Here is a 16,776-nt window from a genome sequence, read left to right as displayed (position 1 = left end):
CATCACTCCAATATGACAGCAACCCTTTGTCTATAAGATGTAACGCCTCAAACACGCACGTAAACATGCACGGTGGCGTGCGCACGTGCATGCACGTGTTGCATACACGCACGCACACACACACACACACACACACACACACACACACACATGCACCCTGACTTTCTGAATGAATATGTTACTAATTGATGCTTTGATCTTTTCATAAACATGATCAATACATGAGTACATTAAAGCAGCTATAAGCAAATATGTCAACATTTTAATGACCTTTTTTTTGGTATTCAGACAGCCAGCAATGGGTAGAACGCTCCCAAAAAACTTTAGTCTCTGTGGGGCTGTAATCTGTATTCAAAGTATTCAAAGTAAGTATCTGTATTCCTAGAAGCTTTGTCATTGGTCGAAAAAAACCCGGTCGCAATGACTAACCAATCAGGAAGTAGACAGGCAAATGGACCAATGACAAAGCTTCTAGGAACATCTTTGAATGCAGATCGCGGCCCTATAGATGTTTCACAGAGACTACATTTGTTTGGGGAGCGTTCTACCCACTGCTGGCTGTCTGAATAAAACAAAAAGTCATTAAAATGTTGACATAATTGCTTATAGCAGCTTTAGTAGAATAGGATAAAAACAAGTTCTTGTTTTGTACAGCATGACTTTTTAATGTTTATTAAAGTCACTCCAATATGGCGGAGGCTCTGGTTGTTACTATGGGACCCATTTTGACCTGAGATCAGATTCAAAAAATGTCTTCTACATCCTGACAGTTTTCTGAAAAAGCTATGTTTCTATGTCAGTCGTTCTTCGATTTTTCAAAAATAGCAGACCTACAAGCTCGTAGCGCGCCACTCGGTGGCACGCTACGAGCTTGTAGATCTGCTATTTTTCAATAGCTAAAGCATAGCATAATGCTAACACCAAAAGGGGTTCCCGCCCAAAATGGGTTAATGGGAGTTTTGCCTCTTTATATAGAATCTCTTTGCTCACGTATTAGTGTGTATTGCACGGTGCGCTATGTATCCAAACGCACCTCAGGACATGATGTCAGCAACACAGCTGCACATAATAACAGCATGAATAATAAAGGGTGTGTTGGATTCGAGGTGTGTGTGAGAGGGTGTGCACCAAAGCTTTGTCCAGTGACTGAGGGACGCACCCACATGGCTCCGGGCATGAAGGGCACACCTCAAATCCAAACACAATTATTATTCGTTTTATAATCTGAACAACATAATGTTCTATCATCACTAAACACTTCTTTACTGAACTACATAATGTTCTATCATCACTAAACACTTCTTTACTGAACTACATAATGTTCTATCATCACTAAACACTTCTTTACTGAACTACATAATGTTCTATCATCACTAAACACTTCTTTACTGAACTACATAACGTTCTATCATCACTAAACACTTCTTTACTGAACTACATAACGTCCTATCATCACTAAACACTTCTTTACTGAACTACATAACGTTCTATCATCACTAAACACTTCTTTACTGAACTACATAACGTTCTATCATCACTAAACACTTCTTTACTGAACTACATAACGTTCTATCATCACTAAACACTTCTTTACTGAACTACATAACGTTCTATCATCACTAAACACTTCTTTACTGAACTACATAATGTTCTATCATCACTAAACACTTCTTTACTGAACTACATAACGTTCTATCATCACTAAACACTTCTTTACTGAACTACATAACGTTCTATCAGATCCCAGAGTCTCTAAACACTTCTCAGCATGTTGAAAGAATTACAGCCAATTAGATTCTCCAAATTGCTTTATCTTCTAACTTCATGGGAAAAAGAAGAGTCTCCCCCAATAAGAGTGTGTCTGTGTCACTGAGGTTTGTTCTTGGTCTGTCACGTTTTCCCTCTAAAAAAAAAGCAGATCTACAAGCTCACAGCGCCTTGCAGCGCGAGCAGTCGTGAGCTTATAGATCACCATGGATGGCGCGTGTACTAGCGCGGCACTCAGTGCCGTGCTACGAGCTTGTAGATCTGCTATTTTTCAATAGCTAAAGTAGAACATAACCCTTAAAAACACCAAAAGGGGTTCCCGTCCTGAATGGGGGTTAATTTGTTTACCTGGCGGTGGACGAGCGGTGAGACTTCTTCTTCTTCTCGTACGGCTGGTCCAGACTGGACTCCGACCAGGGGGCGTGTTGGATGGGAGGGGCGTCGTAGAGCCCCTCCCCCACGCTGGACGAGCCGAAGCTCTGGGACGAGTCCAGGCTGGCCTGGCTGGTGTGGCGGGGGAGGGGGAGGGGAGAGGGGGTGGCACCGCAGGGGGTTGTCGTGAGGGGAGAGGGGGTGACGCGGGGGGTCCCTGTGAGGGTGAGGGGAGAGGGGGTGACAGGGCAGGAGGGCATTGTGTGGGAGGAGGAGGAGGAGGGGGAGGTGGGGGTGGTGGGATTTTGGGAGGACACAGGGAGAGGAGACGGAGATGGATCTGGGGGTCCGGGAAGGCTCGGTGCTTCTAGAAGAGCAGAAAAAAAGAGAAGTGATTTTAGGGTTTTAGATCCATCGATCCATCTGTGATTTAACAAAATCTCCGCAGCAACTTTGGTGATTCTAGTTCAGTGGTTTTCAACCCTGTTCACATCAAGGTCCATTATTTATTTATTCAGCCTCTGAGCCACGGACCACCATTAGCCTCTCAGACACAAAACTAAAGATTTTGTCCACAATTCCATTCTGTATTGATGTTGGTACCATTAGGAGAGATAACATGATGTTGGTACCATTAGGAGAGATAACATGGTGTTGGTACCATTAGGAGAGACAACATGATGTTGGTACCATTAGGAGAGATAACATGGTGTTGGTACCATTAGGAGAGATAACATGATGTTGGTACCATTAGGAGAGATAACATGGTGTTGGTACCATTAGGAGAGATAACATGATGTTGGTACCATTAGGAGAGATAACATGATGTTGGTACCATTAGGAGAGATAACATGGTGTTGGTACCATTAGGAGAGATAACATGATGTTGGTACCATTAGGAGAGACAACATGATGTTGGTACCATTAGGAGAGACAACATGATGTTGGTACCATTAGGAGAGATAACATGATGTTGGTACCATTAGGAGAGATACCATGGTGTTGGTACCATTAGGAGAGATAACATGATGTTGGTACCATTAGGAGAGATAACATGATGTTGGTACCATTAGGAGAGATACCATGGTGTTGGTACCATTAGGAGAGATAACATGATGTTGGTACCATTAGGAGAGATAACATGATGTTGGTACCATTAGGAGAGATAACATGATGTTGGTACCATTAGGAGAGATACCATGGTGTTGGTACCATTAGGAGAGATAACATGGTGTTGGTACCATTAGGAGAGATAACATGATGTTGGTACCATTAGGAGAGATAACATGATGTTGGTACCATTAGGAGAGATAACATGGTGTTGGTACCATTAGGAGAGATAACATGATGTTGGTACCATTAGGAGAGATAACATGGTGTTGGTACCATTAGGAGAGATAACATGATGTTGGTACCATTAGGAGAGACAACATGATGTTGGTACCATTAGGAGAGATAACATGATGTTGGTACCATTAGGAGAGATAACATGATGTTGGTACCATTAGGAGAGATAACATGATGTTGGTACCATTAGGAGAGATAACATGATGTTGGTACCATTAGGAGAGATAACATGATGTTGGTACCATTAGGAGAGATAACATGATGTTGGTACCATTAGGAGAGACAACATGATGTTGGTACCATTAGGAGAGATAACATGATGTTGGTACCATTAGGAGAGATAACATGGTGTTGGTACCATTAGGAGAGATAACATGATGTTGGTACCATTAGGAGAGATAACATGATGTTGGTACCATTAGGAGAGATAACATGGTGTTGGTACCATTAGGAGAGATAACATGATGTTGGTACCATTAGGAGAGATAACATGATGTTGGTACCATTAGGAGAGATAACATGATGTTGGTACCATTAGGAGAGATAACATGATGTTGGTACCATTAGGAGAGATAACATGATGTTGGTACCATTAGGAGAGATAACATGATGTTGGTACCATTAGGAGAGATAACATGATGTTGGTACCATTAGGAGAGATAACATGATGTTGGTATCATTAGGAGAGATAACAGGCAAACGTTGATCAGAATAACAATTTTTTTTGTGGAGAAAAAAACAACTAATTACAACTCTTGAGAGTGTAACATTTTCATTTCACACTCTCAAGAGTTAAATATATATAAGGGTCCATTTGGTTACCAACTCTCCACCATTTACCACCTGGAACCCCCTCAAGGACCACTGGTGGTCCCCGGACCACCTGGAACCCCCTCGAGGACCCCTGGTGGTCCCCGGACCACCTGGAACCACCTGGAACCCCCTCAAGGACCACTGGTGGTCCCCGGACCACCCGGAACCCCCTCGAGGACCCCTGGTGGTCCCCGGACCACCTGGAACCACCTGGAACCCCCTCAAGGACCACTGGTGGTCCTGGAGTGTCCACTAGTTGGAACCCCCTCGAGGACCCCTGGTGGTCCTGGAGTGTCCACTAGTTGGAACCCCCTCAAGGACCCCTGGTGGTCCCCGGACCACCTGGAACCACCTGGAACCCCCTCAAGGACCCCTGGTGGTCCCCGGACCACCTGGAACCACCTGGAACCCCCTCAAGGACCACTGGTGGTCCTGGAGTGTCCACTAGTTGGAACCCCCTCAAGGACCCCTGGTGGTCCCCGGACCACCTGGAACCCCCTCAAGGACCCCTGGTGGTCCCCGGACCACCTGGAACCCCCTCGAGGACCCCTGGTGGTCCCCGGACCACCTGGAACCACCTGGAACCCCGTGGTCCTGGAGGGTCCACTAGTTGGAACCCCCTCGAGGACCCCTGGTGGTCCTGGAGTGTCCACTAGTTGGAACCCCCTCAAGGACCACTGGTGGTCCTGGAGTGTCCACTAGTTGGAACCCCCTCGAGGACCCCTGGTGGTCCTGGAGTGTCCACTAGTTGGAACCCCCTCGAGGACCACTGGTGGTCCTGGAGTGTCCACTAGTTGGAACCCCCTCGAGGACCCCTGGTGGTCCTGGAGTGTCCACTAGTTGGAACCCCCTCGAGGACCCCTGGTGGTCCTGGAGTGTCCACTAGTTGGAACCCCCTCGAGGACCACTGGTGGTCCTGGAGGGTCCACTAGTTGGAACCCCCTCGAGGACCCCTGGTGGTCCTGGAGTGTCCACTAGTTGGAACCCCCTCGAGGACCCCTGGTGGTCCTGGAGGGTCCACTAGTTGGAACCCCCTCGAGGACCCCTGGTGGTCCTGGAGTGTCCACTAGTTGGAACCCCCTCGAGGACCCCTGGTGGTCCTGGAGTGTCCACTAGTTGGAACCCCCTCGAGGACCCCTGGTGGTCCTGGAGTGTCCACTAGTTGGAACCCCCTCGAGGACCCCTGGTGGTCCTGGAGTGTCCACTAGTTGGAACCCCCTCGAGGACCACTGGTGGTCCTGGAGTGTCCACTAGTTGGAACCCCCTCGAGGACCCCTGGTGGTCCTGGAGTGTCCACTAGTTGGAACCCCCTCGAGGACCACTGGTGGTCCTGGAGTGTCCACTAGTTGGAACCCCCTCGAGGACCCCTGGTGGTCCTGGAGTGTCCACTAGTTGGAACCCCCTCGAGGATAACATGATGTTGGTACCATTAGGAGAGATAACAGGCAAACGTTGATCAGAATAACAATTTTTTTTGTGGAGAAAAAAACAACTAATTACAACTCTTGAGAGTGTAACATTTTCATTTCACACTCTCAAGAGTTAAATATATATAAGGGTCCATTTGGTTACCAACTCTCCACCATTTACCACCTGGAACCCCCTCAAGGACCACTGGTGGTCCCCGGACCACCTGGAACCCCCTCGAGGACCCCTGGTGGTCCCCGGACCACCTGGAACCACCTGGAACCCCCTCAAGGACCACTGGTGGTCCCCGGACCACCCGGAACCCCCTCGAGGACCCCTGGTGGTCCCCGGACCACCTGGAACCACCTGGAACCCCCTCAAGGACCACTGGTGGTCCTGGAGTGTCCACTAGTTGGAACCCCCTCGAGGACCCCTGGTGGTCCTGGAGTGTCCACTAGTTGGAACCCCCTCAAGGACCCCTGGTGGTCCCCGGACCACCTGGAACCACCTGGAACCCCCTCAAGGACCCCTGGTGGTCCCCGGACCACCTGGAACCACCTGGAACCCCCTCAAGGACCACTGGTGGTCCTGGGGTGTCCACTAGTTGGAACCCCCTCAAGGACCTCTGGTGGTCCCCGGACCACCTGGAACCCCCTCAAGGACCCCTGGTGGTCCCCGGACCACCTGGAACCCCCTCGAGGACCCCTGGTGGTCCCCGGACCACCTGGAACCACCTGGAACCCCCTCAAGGACCACTGGTGGTCCTGGAGGGTCCACTAGTTGGAACCCCCTCGAGGACCCCTGGTGGTCCTGGAGTGTCCACTAGTTGGAACCCCCTCGAGGACCACTGGTGGTCCTGGAGTGTCCACTAGTTGGAACCCCCTCGAGGACCCCTGGTGGTCCTGGAGTGTCCACTAGTTGGAACCCCCTCGAGGACCCCTGGTGGTCCTGGAGTGTCCACTAGTTGGAACCCCCTCGAGGACCCCTGGTGGTCCTGGAGTGTCCACTAGTTGGAACCCCCTCGAGGACCACTGGTGGTCCTGGAGGGTCCACTAGTTGGAACCCCCTCGAGGACCCCTGGTGGTCCTGGAGTGTCCACTAGTTGGAACCCCCTCGAGGACCCCTGGTGGTCCTGGAGGGTCCACTAGTTGGAACCCCCTCGAGGACCCCTGGTGGTCCTGGAGTGTCCACTAGTTGGAACCCCCTCGAGGACCCCTGGTGGTCCTGGAGTGTCCACTAGTTGGAACCCCCTCGAGGACCCCTGGTGGTCCTGGAGTGTCCACTAGTTGGAACCCCCTCGAGGACCACTGGTGGTCCTGGAGTGTCCACTAGTTGGAACCCCCTCGAGGACCACTGGTGGTCCTGGAGTGTCCACTAGTTGGAACCCCCTCGAGGACCACTGGTGGTCCTGGAGTGTCCACTAGTTGGAACCCCCTCGAGGACCACTGGTGGTCCTGGAGTGTCCACTAGTTGGAACCCCCTCGAGGACCACTGGTGGTCCTGGAGTGTCCACTAGTTGGAACCCCCTCGAGGACCCCTGGTGGTCCTGGAGTGTCCACTAGTTGGAACCCCCTCGAGGACCCCTGGTGGTCCTGGAGGGTCCATTAGTTGGAACCCCCTCGAGGACCACTGGTGGTCCTGGAGTGTCCACTAGGTGGAACCCCCTCAAGGACCACTGGTGGTCCTGGAGTGTCCACTAGTTGGAACCCCCTCAAGGACCACTGGTGGTCCTGGAGTGTCCACTAGTTGGAACCCCCCCGAGGACCACTGGTGGTCCTGGAGTGTCCACTAGGTGGAACCCCCTCGAGGACCACTGGTGGTCCTGGAGTGTCCACTAGTTGGAACCCCCTCGAGGACCACTGGTGGTCCTGGAGTGTCCACTAGTTGGAACCCCCTCGAGGACCCCTGGTGGTCCTGGAGTGTCCACTAGTTGGAACCCCCTCGAGGACCACTGGTGGTCCTGGAGTGTCCACTAGTTGGAACCCCCTCAAGGAGTGTCCATAGTTGGAACCCCCTCGAGGACCCCTGGTGGTCCCCGGACCACCTGGAACCACCTGGAACCCCCTCCTGGAGTGTCCACTAGTTGGAACCCCTGTCCTAGACTGTCCTAGACTGTGATTTAGAGCGAGCAACTTCTTACCTTCGTCCAGAACGACCAAATCCGACAAAGAACTGTCGTCAGAGTGACCCTGATCTGAAACACAACAACAACAACATATACCTTATCAAAGAACTGTCGTCAGAGTGACCCTGATCTGAAACACAACAACAACAACATGACCCTGATCTGAAACACAACAACAACAACATATACCTTATTGACCCTGATCTGAAACACAACAACAACAACATATACCTTATTGACCCTGATCTGAAACACAACAACAACAACATATACCTTATTACATTAAACCGGAAATGTCCCAAAAATGGTACTCCTAATATTCCATACATAGTGTGGTAGTAAATCAGTACTAGTTGGACTCCTAATATTCCATACATAGTGTGGTAGTAAATCAGTACTAGTTGGACTCCTAATATTCCATACATAGTGTGGTAGTAAATCAGTACTAGTTGGACTCCTAATATTCCATACATAGTGTGGTAGTAAATCAGTACTAGTTGGACTCCTAATATTCCATACATAGTGTGGTAGTAAATCAGTACTAGTTGGACTCCTAATATTCCATACATAGTGTGGTAGTAAATCAGTACTAGTTGGACTCCTAATATTCCATACATAGTGTGGTAGTAAATCAGTACTAGTTGGACTCCTAATATTCCATACATAGTGTGGTAGTAAATCAGTACTAGTTGGACTCCTAATATTCCATACATAGTGTGGTAGTAAATCAGTACTAGTTGGACTCCTAATATTCCATACATAGTGTGGTAGTAAATCAGTACTAGTTGGACTCCTAATATTCCATACATAGTGTGGTAGTAAATCAGTACTAGTTGGACTCCTAATATTCCATACACAGTGTGGTAGTAAATCAGTACTAGTTGGACTCCTAATATTCCATACATAGTGTGGTAGTAAATCAGTACTAGTTGGACTCCTAATATTCCATACATAGTGTGGTAGTAAATCAGTACTAGTTGGACTCCTAATATTCCATACATAGTGTGGTAGTAAATCAGTACTAGTTGGACTCCTAATATTCCATACATAGTGTGGTAGTAAATCAGTACTAGTTGGACTCCTAATATTCCATACATAGTGTGGTAGTAAATCAGTACTAGTTGGACTCCTAATATTCCATACATAGTGTGGTAGTAAATCAGTACTAGTTGGACTCCTAATATTCCATACATAGTGTGGTAGTAAATCAGTACTATGGACTCCTAATATTCCATACATAGTGTGGTAGTAAATCAGTACTAGTTGGACTCCTAATATTCCATACATAGTGTGGTAGTAAATCAGTACTAGTTGGACTCCTAATATTCCATACATAGTGTGGTAGTAAATCAGTACTAGTTGGACTCCTAATATTCCATACATAGTGTGGTAGTAAATCAGTACTAGTTGGACTCCTAATATTCCATACATAGTGTGGTAGTAAATCAGTACTAGTTGGACTCCTAATATTCCATACATAGTGTGGTAGTAAATCAGTACTAGTTGGACTCCTAATATTCCATACATAGTGTGGTAGTAAATCAGTACTAGTTGGACTCCTAATATTCCATACATAGTGTGGTAGTAAATCAGTACTAGTTGGACTCCTAATATTCCATACATAGTGTGGTAGTAAATCAGTACTAGTTGGACTCCTAATATTCCATACATAGTGTGGTAGTAAATCAGTACTAGTTGGACTCCTAATATTCCATACATAGTGTGGTAGTAAATCAGTACTAGTTGGACTCCTAATATTCCATACATAGTGTGGTAGTAAATCAGTACTAGTTGGACTCCTAATATTCCATACATAGTGTGGTAGTAAATCAGTACTAGTTGGACTCCTAATATTCCATACATAGTGTGGTAGTAAATCAGTACTAGTTGGACTCCTAATATTCCATACATAGTGTGGTAGTAAATCAGTACTATGGACTCCTAATATTCCATACATAGTGTGGTAGTAAATCAGTACTAGTTGGACTCCTAATATTCCATACATAGTGTGGTAGTAAATCAGTACTAGTTGGACTCCTAATATTCCATACATAGTGTGGTAGTAAATCAGTACTAGTTGGACTCCTAATATTCCATACATAGTGTGGTAGTAAATCAGTACTATGGACTCCTAATATTCCATACATAGTGTTGTAGTAAATCAGTACTAGTTGGACTCCTAATATTCCATACATAGTGTTGTAGTAAATCAGTACTAGTTGGACTCCTAATATTCCATACATAGTGTGGTAGTAAATCAGTACTAGTTGGACTCCTAATATTCCATACATAGTGTTGTAGTAAATCAGTACTAGTTGGACTCCTAATATTCCATACATAGTGTTGTAGTAAATCAGTACTAGTTGGACTCCTAATATTCCATACATAGTGTGGTAGTAAATCAGTACTAGTTGGACTCCTAATATTCCATACATAGTGTGGTAGTAAATCAGTACTATGGACTCCTAATATTCCATACATAGTGTGGTAGTAAATCAGTACTAGTTGGACTCCTAATATTCCATACATAGTGTTGTAGTAAATCAGTACTAGTTGGACTCCTAATATTCCATACATAGTGTTGTAGTAAATCAGTACTAGTTGGACTCCTAATATTCCATACATAGTGTTGTAGTAAATCAGTACTAGTTGGACTCCTAATATTCCATACATAGTGTTGTAGTAAATCAGTACTAGTTGGACTCCTAATATTCCATGCATAGTGTGGTAGTAAATCAGTACTACACACAATGTAATTTACAGCTAAACATTGCTCTCAAAAATGTATTTGAAAACATTTGAACGAGAAATAGACGAAGCAGGACCCCTAACCCTAACCCTAACCCAAATAGATGAAGCAGTACCCCTAACCCTAACCCTAACCCTAACCCTAACCCTAACCCTAAATAGACGAAGCAGGACCCCTAACCCTAACCCTAACCCTAAATAGACGAAGCAGGACCCCTAACCCTAACCCTAACCCTAAATAGACGAAGCAGGACCCCTAACCCTAACCCTAACGCTAAATAGACGAAGCAGGACCCCTAACCCTAACCCTAACCCTAACCCTAAATAGACGAAGCAGGACCCCTAACCCTAACCCTAACCCTAAATAGACGAAGCAGGACCCCTAACCCTAACCCTAACCCTAAATAGACGAAGCAGGACCCCTAACCCTAACCCTAACCCTAACCCTAAATAGACGAAGCAGGACCCCTAACCCTAACCCTAACCCTAAATAGACGAAGCAGGACCCCTAACCCTAACCCTAACCCTAACCCTAAATAGACGAAGCAGGACCCCTAACCCTAACCCTAACCCTAAATAGACGAAGCAGGACCCCTAACCCTAACCCTAACCCTAAATAGACGAAGCAGGACCCCTAACCCTAACCCTAACCCTAACCCTAACCCTAAATAGACGAAGCAGGACCCCTAACCCTAACCCTAACCCTAACCCTAACCCTAACCCTAACCCTAAATAGACGAAGCAGGACCCCTAACCCTAACCCTAACCCTAACCCTAACCCTAACCCTAACCCTAAATAGACGAAGCAGGACCCCTAACCCTAACCCTAACCCTAACCCTAACCCAAATAGACAAAGCAGTAAAACCCGAACATGGATTCTATTTGATCAACTCACTTCCCTGTTTTCCGACAGTGCTGCAGCACCAACTTATGGAATACTTTTTTGTTTTGGGTCAATTTATTACCGGTAATTTATGTTAGTTATCCATGTAATAAGCGGGATAATATCTGGCAGGTGGTCGTTGTCGGGATATAATTCACCTTCAGGGAGTTTAACTACCGAGGTGAGTGAATTATCCCCCTACAACGACCACCTAGCCAGATATTATCCTTACTGTACAACGACCACCTAGCCAGATATTATCCTTACTGTACAACGACCACCTAGCCAGATATTATCCTTACTGTACAACGACCACCTAGCCAGATATTATCCTTACTGTACAACGACCACCTAGCCAGATATTATCCTTACTGTACAACGACCACCTAGCCAGATATTATCTGGGACCGAGTCCACTTCAATAAGAGTCTGGGACCGAGTCCACTTCAATAAGAGTCTGGGACCGAGTCCACTTCAATAAGAGTCTGGGACCGAGTCCACTTCAATAAGAGTCTGGGACCGAGTCCACTTCAATAAGAGTCTGGCACCGAGTCCACTTCAATAAGAGTCTGGGACCGAGTCCACTTCAATAAGAGTCTGGGACCGAGTCCACTTCAATAAGAGTCTGGCACCGAGTCCACTTCAATAAGAGTCTGGGACCGAGTCCACTTCAATAAGAGTCTGGGACCGAGTCCACTTCAATAAGAGTCTGGCACCGAGTCCACTTCAATAAGAGTCTGGGACCGAGTCCACTTCAATAAGAGTCTGGGACCGAGTCCACTACAATAAGAGTCTGCCGATGCCCTAGAAAGCATAGGTGGGTTCCAGTGTAGTGTGCCAGTGACCACCCTCCCTGTACCAGTGACCACCCGCCCTGTGCCAGTGACCACCCTCCCTGTGCCAGTGACCACCCCCCCTGTGTCAGTGACCACCCCCCCTGTGTCAGTGACCACCCCCCCTGTGCCAGTGACCACCCCCCCTGTGCCAGTGACCACCCTCCCTGTGCCAGTGACCACCCTCCCTGTGCCAGTGACCACCCTACCTGTGCCAGTGACCACCCTCCCTGTGCCAGTGACCACCCTACCTGTGCCAGTGACCACCCTCCCTGTGCCAGTGACCACCCTACCTGTGCCAGTGACCACCCCCCCTGTGCCAGTGACCACCCTACCTGTGCCAGTGACCACCCCCCCTGTGTCAGTGACCACCCCCCCTGTGCCAGTGACCACCCTACCTGTGCCAGTGACCACCCTCCCTGTGCCAGTGACCACCCCCCCTGTGCCAGTGACCACCCCCCCTGTGTCAGTGACCACCCTCCCTGTGCCAGTGACCACCCCCCCTGTGCCAGTGACCACCCCCCCTGTGTCAGTGACCACCCCCCCTGTGCCAGTGACCACCCTCCCTGTGCCAGTGACCACCCTACCTGTGCCAGTGACCACCCCCCCTGTGCCAGTGACCACCCTCCCTGTGCCAGTGACCACCCCCCCTGTGCCAGTGACCACCCTCCCTGTGCCAGTGACCACCCTCCCTGTGCCAGTGACCACCCCCCCTGTGCCAGTGACTACCCTCCCCTGTGCCAGTGACCACCCCCCCTGTGCCAGTGACCACCCTCCCTGTGCCAGTGACCACCCCCCCTGTGCCAGTGACCACCCTACCTGTGCCAGTGACCACCCCCCCTGTGCCAGTGACCACCCCCCCTATGTCAGTGACCACCCTCCCCTGTGTCAGTGACCACCCCCCCTGTGCCAGTGACCACCCCCCCTGTGCCAGTGACTACCCTCCCTGTGCCAGTGACTACCCTCCCTGTGCCAGTGACCACCCCCCCTGTGTCAGTGACCACCCCCCCTGTGCCAGTGACCACCCCCCCTGTGCCAGTGACCACCCCCCCTGTGCCAGTGACTACCCTCCCTGTGCCAGTGACCACCCCCCCTGTGTCAGTGACCACCCCCCCTGTGTCAGTGACCACCCCCCCTGTGCCAGTGACCACCCTCCCTGTGCCAGTGACCACCCCCCCTGTGCCAGTGACCACCCTCCCTGTGCCAGTGACCACCTCCCTGTGCCAGTGACCACCTCCCTGTGCCAGTGACCACCCTCCCTGTGCCAGTGACCACCCCCCCTGTGCCAGTGACCACCCTCCCTGTGCCAGTGACCACCCTCCCTGTGCCAGTGACCACCCCCCCTGTGCCAGTGACCACCCTCCCTGTGCCAGTGACCACCTCCCTGTGCCAGTGACCACCCTCCCTGTGCCAGTGACCACCCTCCCTGTGCCAGTGACCACCCTCCCTGTGCCAGTGACCACCTCCCTGTGCCAGTGACCACCCCCCCTGTGCCAGTGACCACCCTCCCTGTGCCAGTGACCACCTCCCTGTGCCAGTGACCACCCTCCCTGTGCCAGTGACCACCCCCCCTGTGCCAGTGACCACCCTCCCTGTGCCAGTGACCACCCCCCCTGTGCCAGTGACCACCCTCCCTGTGTCAGTGACCACCCCCCCCTGTGCCAGTGACCACCCGCCCTGTGCCAGTGACCACCTCCCTGTGCCAGTGACCACCCCCCCTGTGCCAGTGACCACCCTCCCTGTGTCAGTGACCACCCTCCCTGTGTCAGTGACCACCCCCCCTGTGCCAGTGATCACCCTCCCTGTGCCAGTGACCACCCTCCCTGTGCCAGTGACCACCCTCCCTGTGCCAGTGATCACCCCCCCTGTGCCAGTGACCACCCCCCCTGTGTCAGTGACCACCCTCCCTGTGCCAGTGTGCCAGTGACCACCCTCCCTGTGCCAGTGATCACCCTCCCTGTGCCAGTGACCACCCTCCCTGTGCCAGTGACCACCCCCCCTGTGCCAGTGACCACCCTCCCTGTGCCAGTGTGCCAGTGACTACCCCCCCTGTGTCAGTGACTACCCTCCCTGTGCCAGTGTGTCAGTGACTACCCTCCCTGTGCCAGTGATCACCCTCCCTGTGCCAGTGACCACCCTCCCTGTGCCAGTGACTACCCTCCCTGTGTCAGTGACCACCCTCCCTGTGCCAGTGATCACCCTCCCTGTGCCAGTGACCACCCTCCCTGTGCCAGTGACCACCCCCCCTGTGCCAGTGACCACCCTACCTGTGCCAGTGACCACCCTACCTGTGTCAGTGACTACCCTCCCTGTGCCAGTGACTACCCTCCCTGTGCCAGTGACCACCCTACCTGTGCCAGTGACCACCCTACCTGTGCCAGTGACCACCCCCCCTGTGTCAGTGACCACCCCCCCTGTGCCAGTGACCACCCCCCCTGTGCCAGTGACCACCCTCCCTGTGCCAGTGTGCCAGTGACCACCCTCCCTGTGCCAGTGTTGGCACCGTCCCTAAGGTTGCCCAGCCCTGATGTATGGTACATGACCCCTGAGCAGCTCACCTAGTAGAGCTACCAGTGACCTCTCTGTGACCTCTCTGTGACCTCGCTGCAGGTCAGTAAACTCACCGTGCAGTGCTACGTTGCGGCCTCTAGAGGTCAGTAACTCACCATGCAGAGCTACGTTGCGTCCTCTAGAGGTCAGTAACTCACCATGCAGCGCTACGTTGCGTCCTCTAGAGGTCAGTAACTCACCATGCAGCGCTACGTTGCGTCCTCTAGAGGTCAGTAACTCACCATGCAGCGCTACGTTGCGTCCTCTAGAGGTCAGTAACTCACCATGCAGTGCTACGTTGCGTCCTCTAGAGGTCAGTAACTCACCATGCAGCGCTACGTTGCGTCCTCTAGAGGTCAGTAACTCACCATGCAGCGCTACGTTGCGTCCTCTAGAGGTCAGTAACTCACCATGCAGTGCTACGTTGCGTCCTCTAGAGGTCAGTAACTCACCATGCAGTGCTACGTTGCGTCCTCTAGAGGTCAGTAACTCACCATGCAGTGCTACGTTGCGTCCTCTAGAGGTCAGTAACTCACCATGCAGTGCTACGTTGCGTCCTCTAGAGGTCAGTAACTCACCATGCAGCGCTACGTTGCGTCCTCTAGAGGTCAGTAACTCACCATGCAGTGCTACGTTGCGTCCTCTAGAGGTCAGTAACTCACCATGCAGCGCTACGTTGCGTCCTCTAGAGGTCAGTAACTCACCATGCAGTGCTACGTTGCGTCCTCGTTGCAGCCTCAGCTGGAAGGAGGTGTCCTGCAGCTCCTTCAGCCTCCTCTCCTCGCGTCTGAACTGCTGCAAGCGGCTCCTCTTCAGGTTCTTGTGGAGGTGTTCCTCCTGCAGCAGCTTCCGGGACGCCTCGTAGATCTGAGTCTGGAGGGAGAGCTCAGCGTCCACCGAGTTGATCCGTGACTCCTTTACCATGGAGACACATAGGGAGAGAGAGATAAGGAGAGAGAGAGAGATAGGGAGAGAGAGATAAGGAGAGAGAGAGAGATAGGGAGAGAGAGATAAGGAGAGAGAGAGAGAAGAGACTAATTAAAAATTACTGATCTTGGAGGTACGGCGGCACAGTCGGTAGTGCTTTCGCCTCACAGCTAGAAGGTCCTGGTCTCTATACTGCCTCCCCCTGGCCAGCCGGGGCGCCTGATGGAGGGGAAAGGAACTGGTCTCTATACTGCCTCCCCCTGGCCAGCCGAGGCGCCTGATGGAGGGGAAAGGAACTGGTCTCTATACTGCCTCCCCCTGGCCAGCCGAGGCGCCTGATGGAGGGGAAAGGAACTGGTCTCTATACTGCCTCCCCCTGGCCAGCCGGGGCGCCTGATGGAGGGGAAAGGAACTGGTCTCTATACTGCCTCCCCCTGGCCAGCCGGGGCACCTGATGGAGGGGAAAGGAACTGGTCTCTATACTGCCTCCCCCTGGCCAGCCGGGGCGCCTGATGGAGGGGAAAGGAACTGGTCTCTATACTGCCTCCCCCTGGCCAGCCGGGGCGCCTGATGGAGGGGAAAGGAACTGGTCTCTATACTGCCTCCCCCTGGCCAGCCGGGGCGCCTGATGGAGGGGAAAGGAACTGGTTGGAATAACGTGTTCCTTCCACGCGCTCCGTCCAACCAGGGAAACTCCTCCCCCCCAGCTTGGACTCCTCATGCATAGAAGGAAGCATGAGGTCAGTCCGCTGCCCCCCCCCCCCCCCCCCAGGTTGGCAGAGGAAGTGTAGCGCCCAGGATTACATTAGATAATTGTCACTGGGTGAAAAAAATGGGTTCCAAAAATCGTGGGATTATTATTATTTTTTTAAGATAAAAGAGTGAATGATCTCTAGATCCTTTACAGATGGTAATAGTTGGTGGAATGTCATCATTTCTGTCATCATTTCTGTCACGGACGCGTCCATCAGTCTGGCGTAAAATATATATATATATATGATGA

The 16,776-nt window shown here is 50.8% G+C and overlaps 1 protein-coding gene across 1 annotated transcript in view; it reads right to left on the bottom strand.

Annotated features, from left to right (window-relative positions):
• LOC306913779 (uncharacterized protein) overlaps window positions 1-16,776 on the bottom strand; it is a 76,518-nt gene that overhangs the window by 16,224 nt on the left and 43,518 nt on the right. Inside the window, exons 5-7 of the mRNA XM_079490591.1 lie at window positions 15,551-15,761; window positions 7,847-7,900; window positions 2,116-2,506 (exon numbers count right to left, since the gene is read on the bottom strand). Of these exons, the coding sequence (XP_079346717.1) occupies window positions 2,116-2,506; window positions 7,847-7,900; window positions 15,551-15,761 (656 nt within the window). The remainder of the gene's footprint in view (window positions 1-2,115; window positions 2,507-7,846; window positions 7,901-15,550; window positions 15,762-16,776) is intronic.

Source organism: Electrona antarctica (assembly GCF_951216825.1).
Source record: "Electrona antarctica genome assembly, chromosome: 21".
Classification (NCBI taxonomy): domain Eukaryota; kingdom Metazoa; phylum Chordata; class Actinopteri; order Myctophiformes; family Myctophidae; genus Electrona; species Electrona antarctica.
This window is presented reverse-complemented; position numbering and strand designations above follow the sequence as displayed.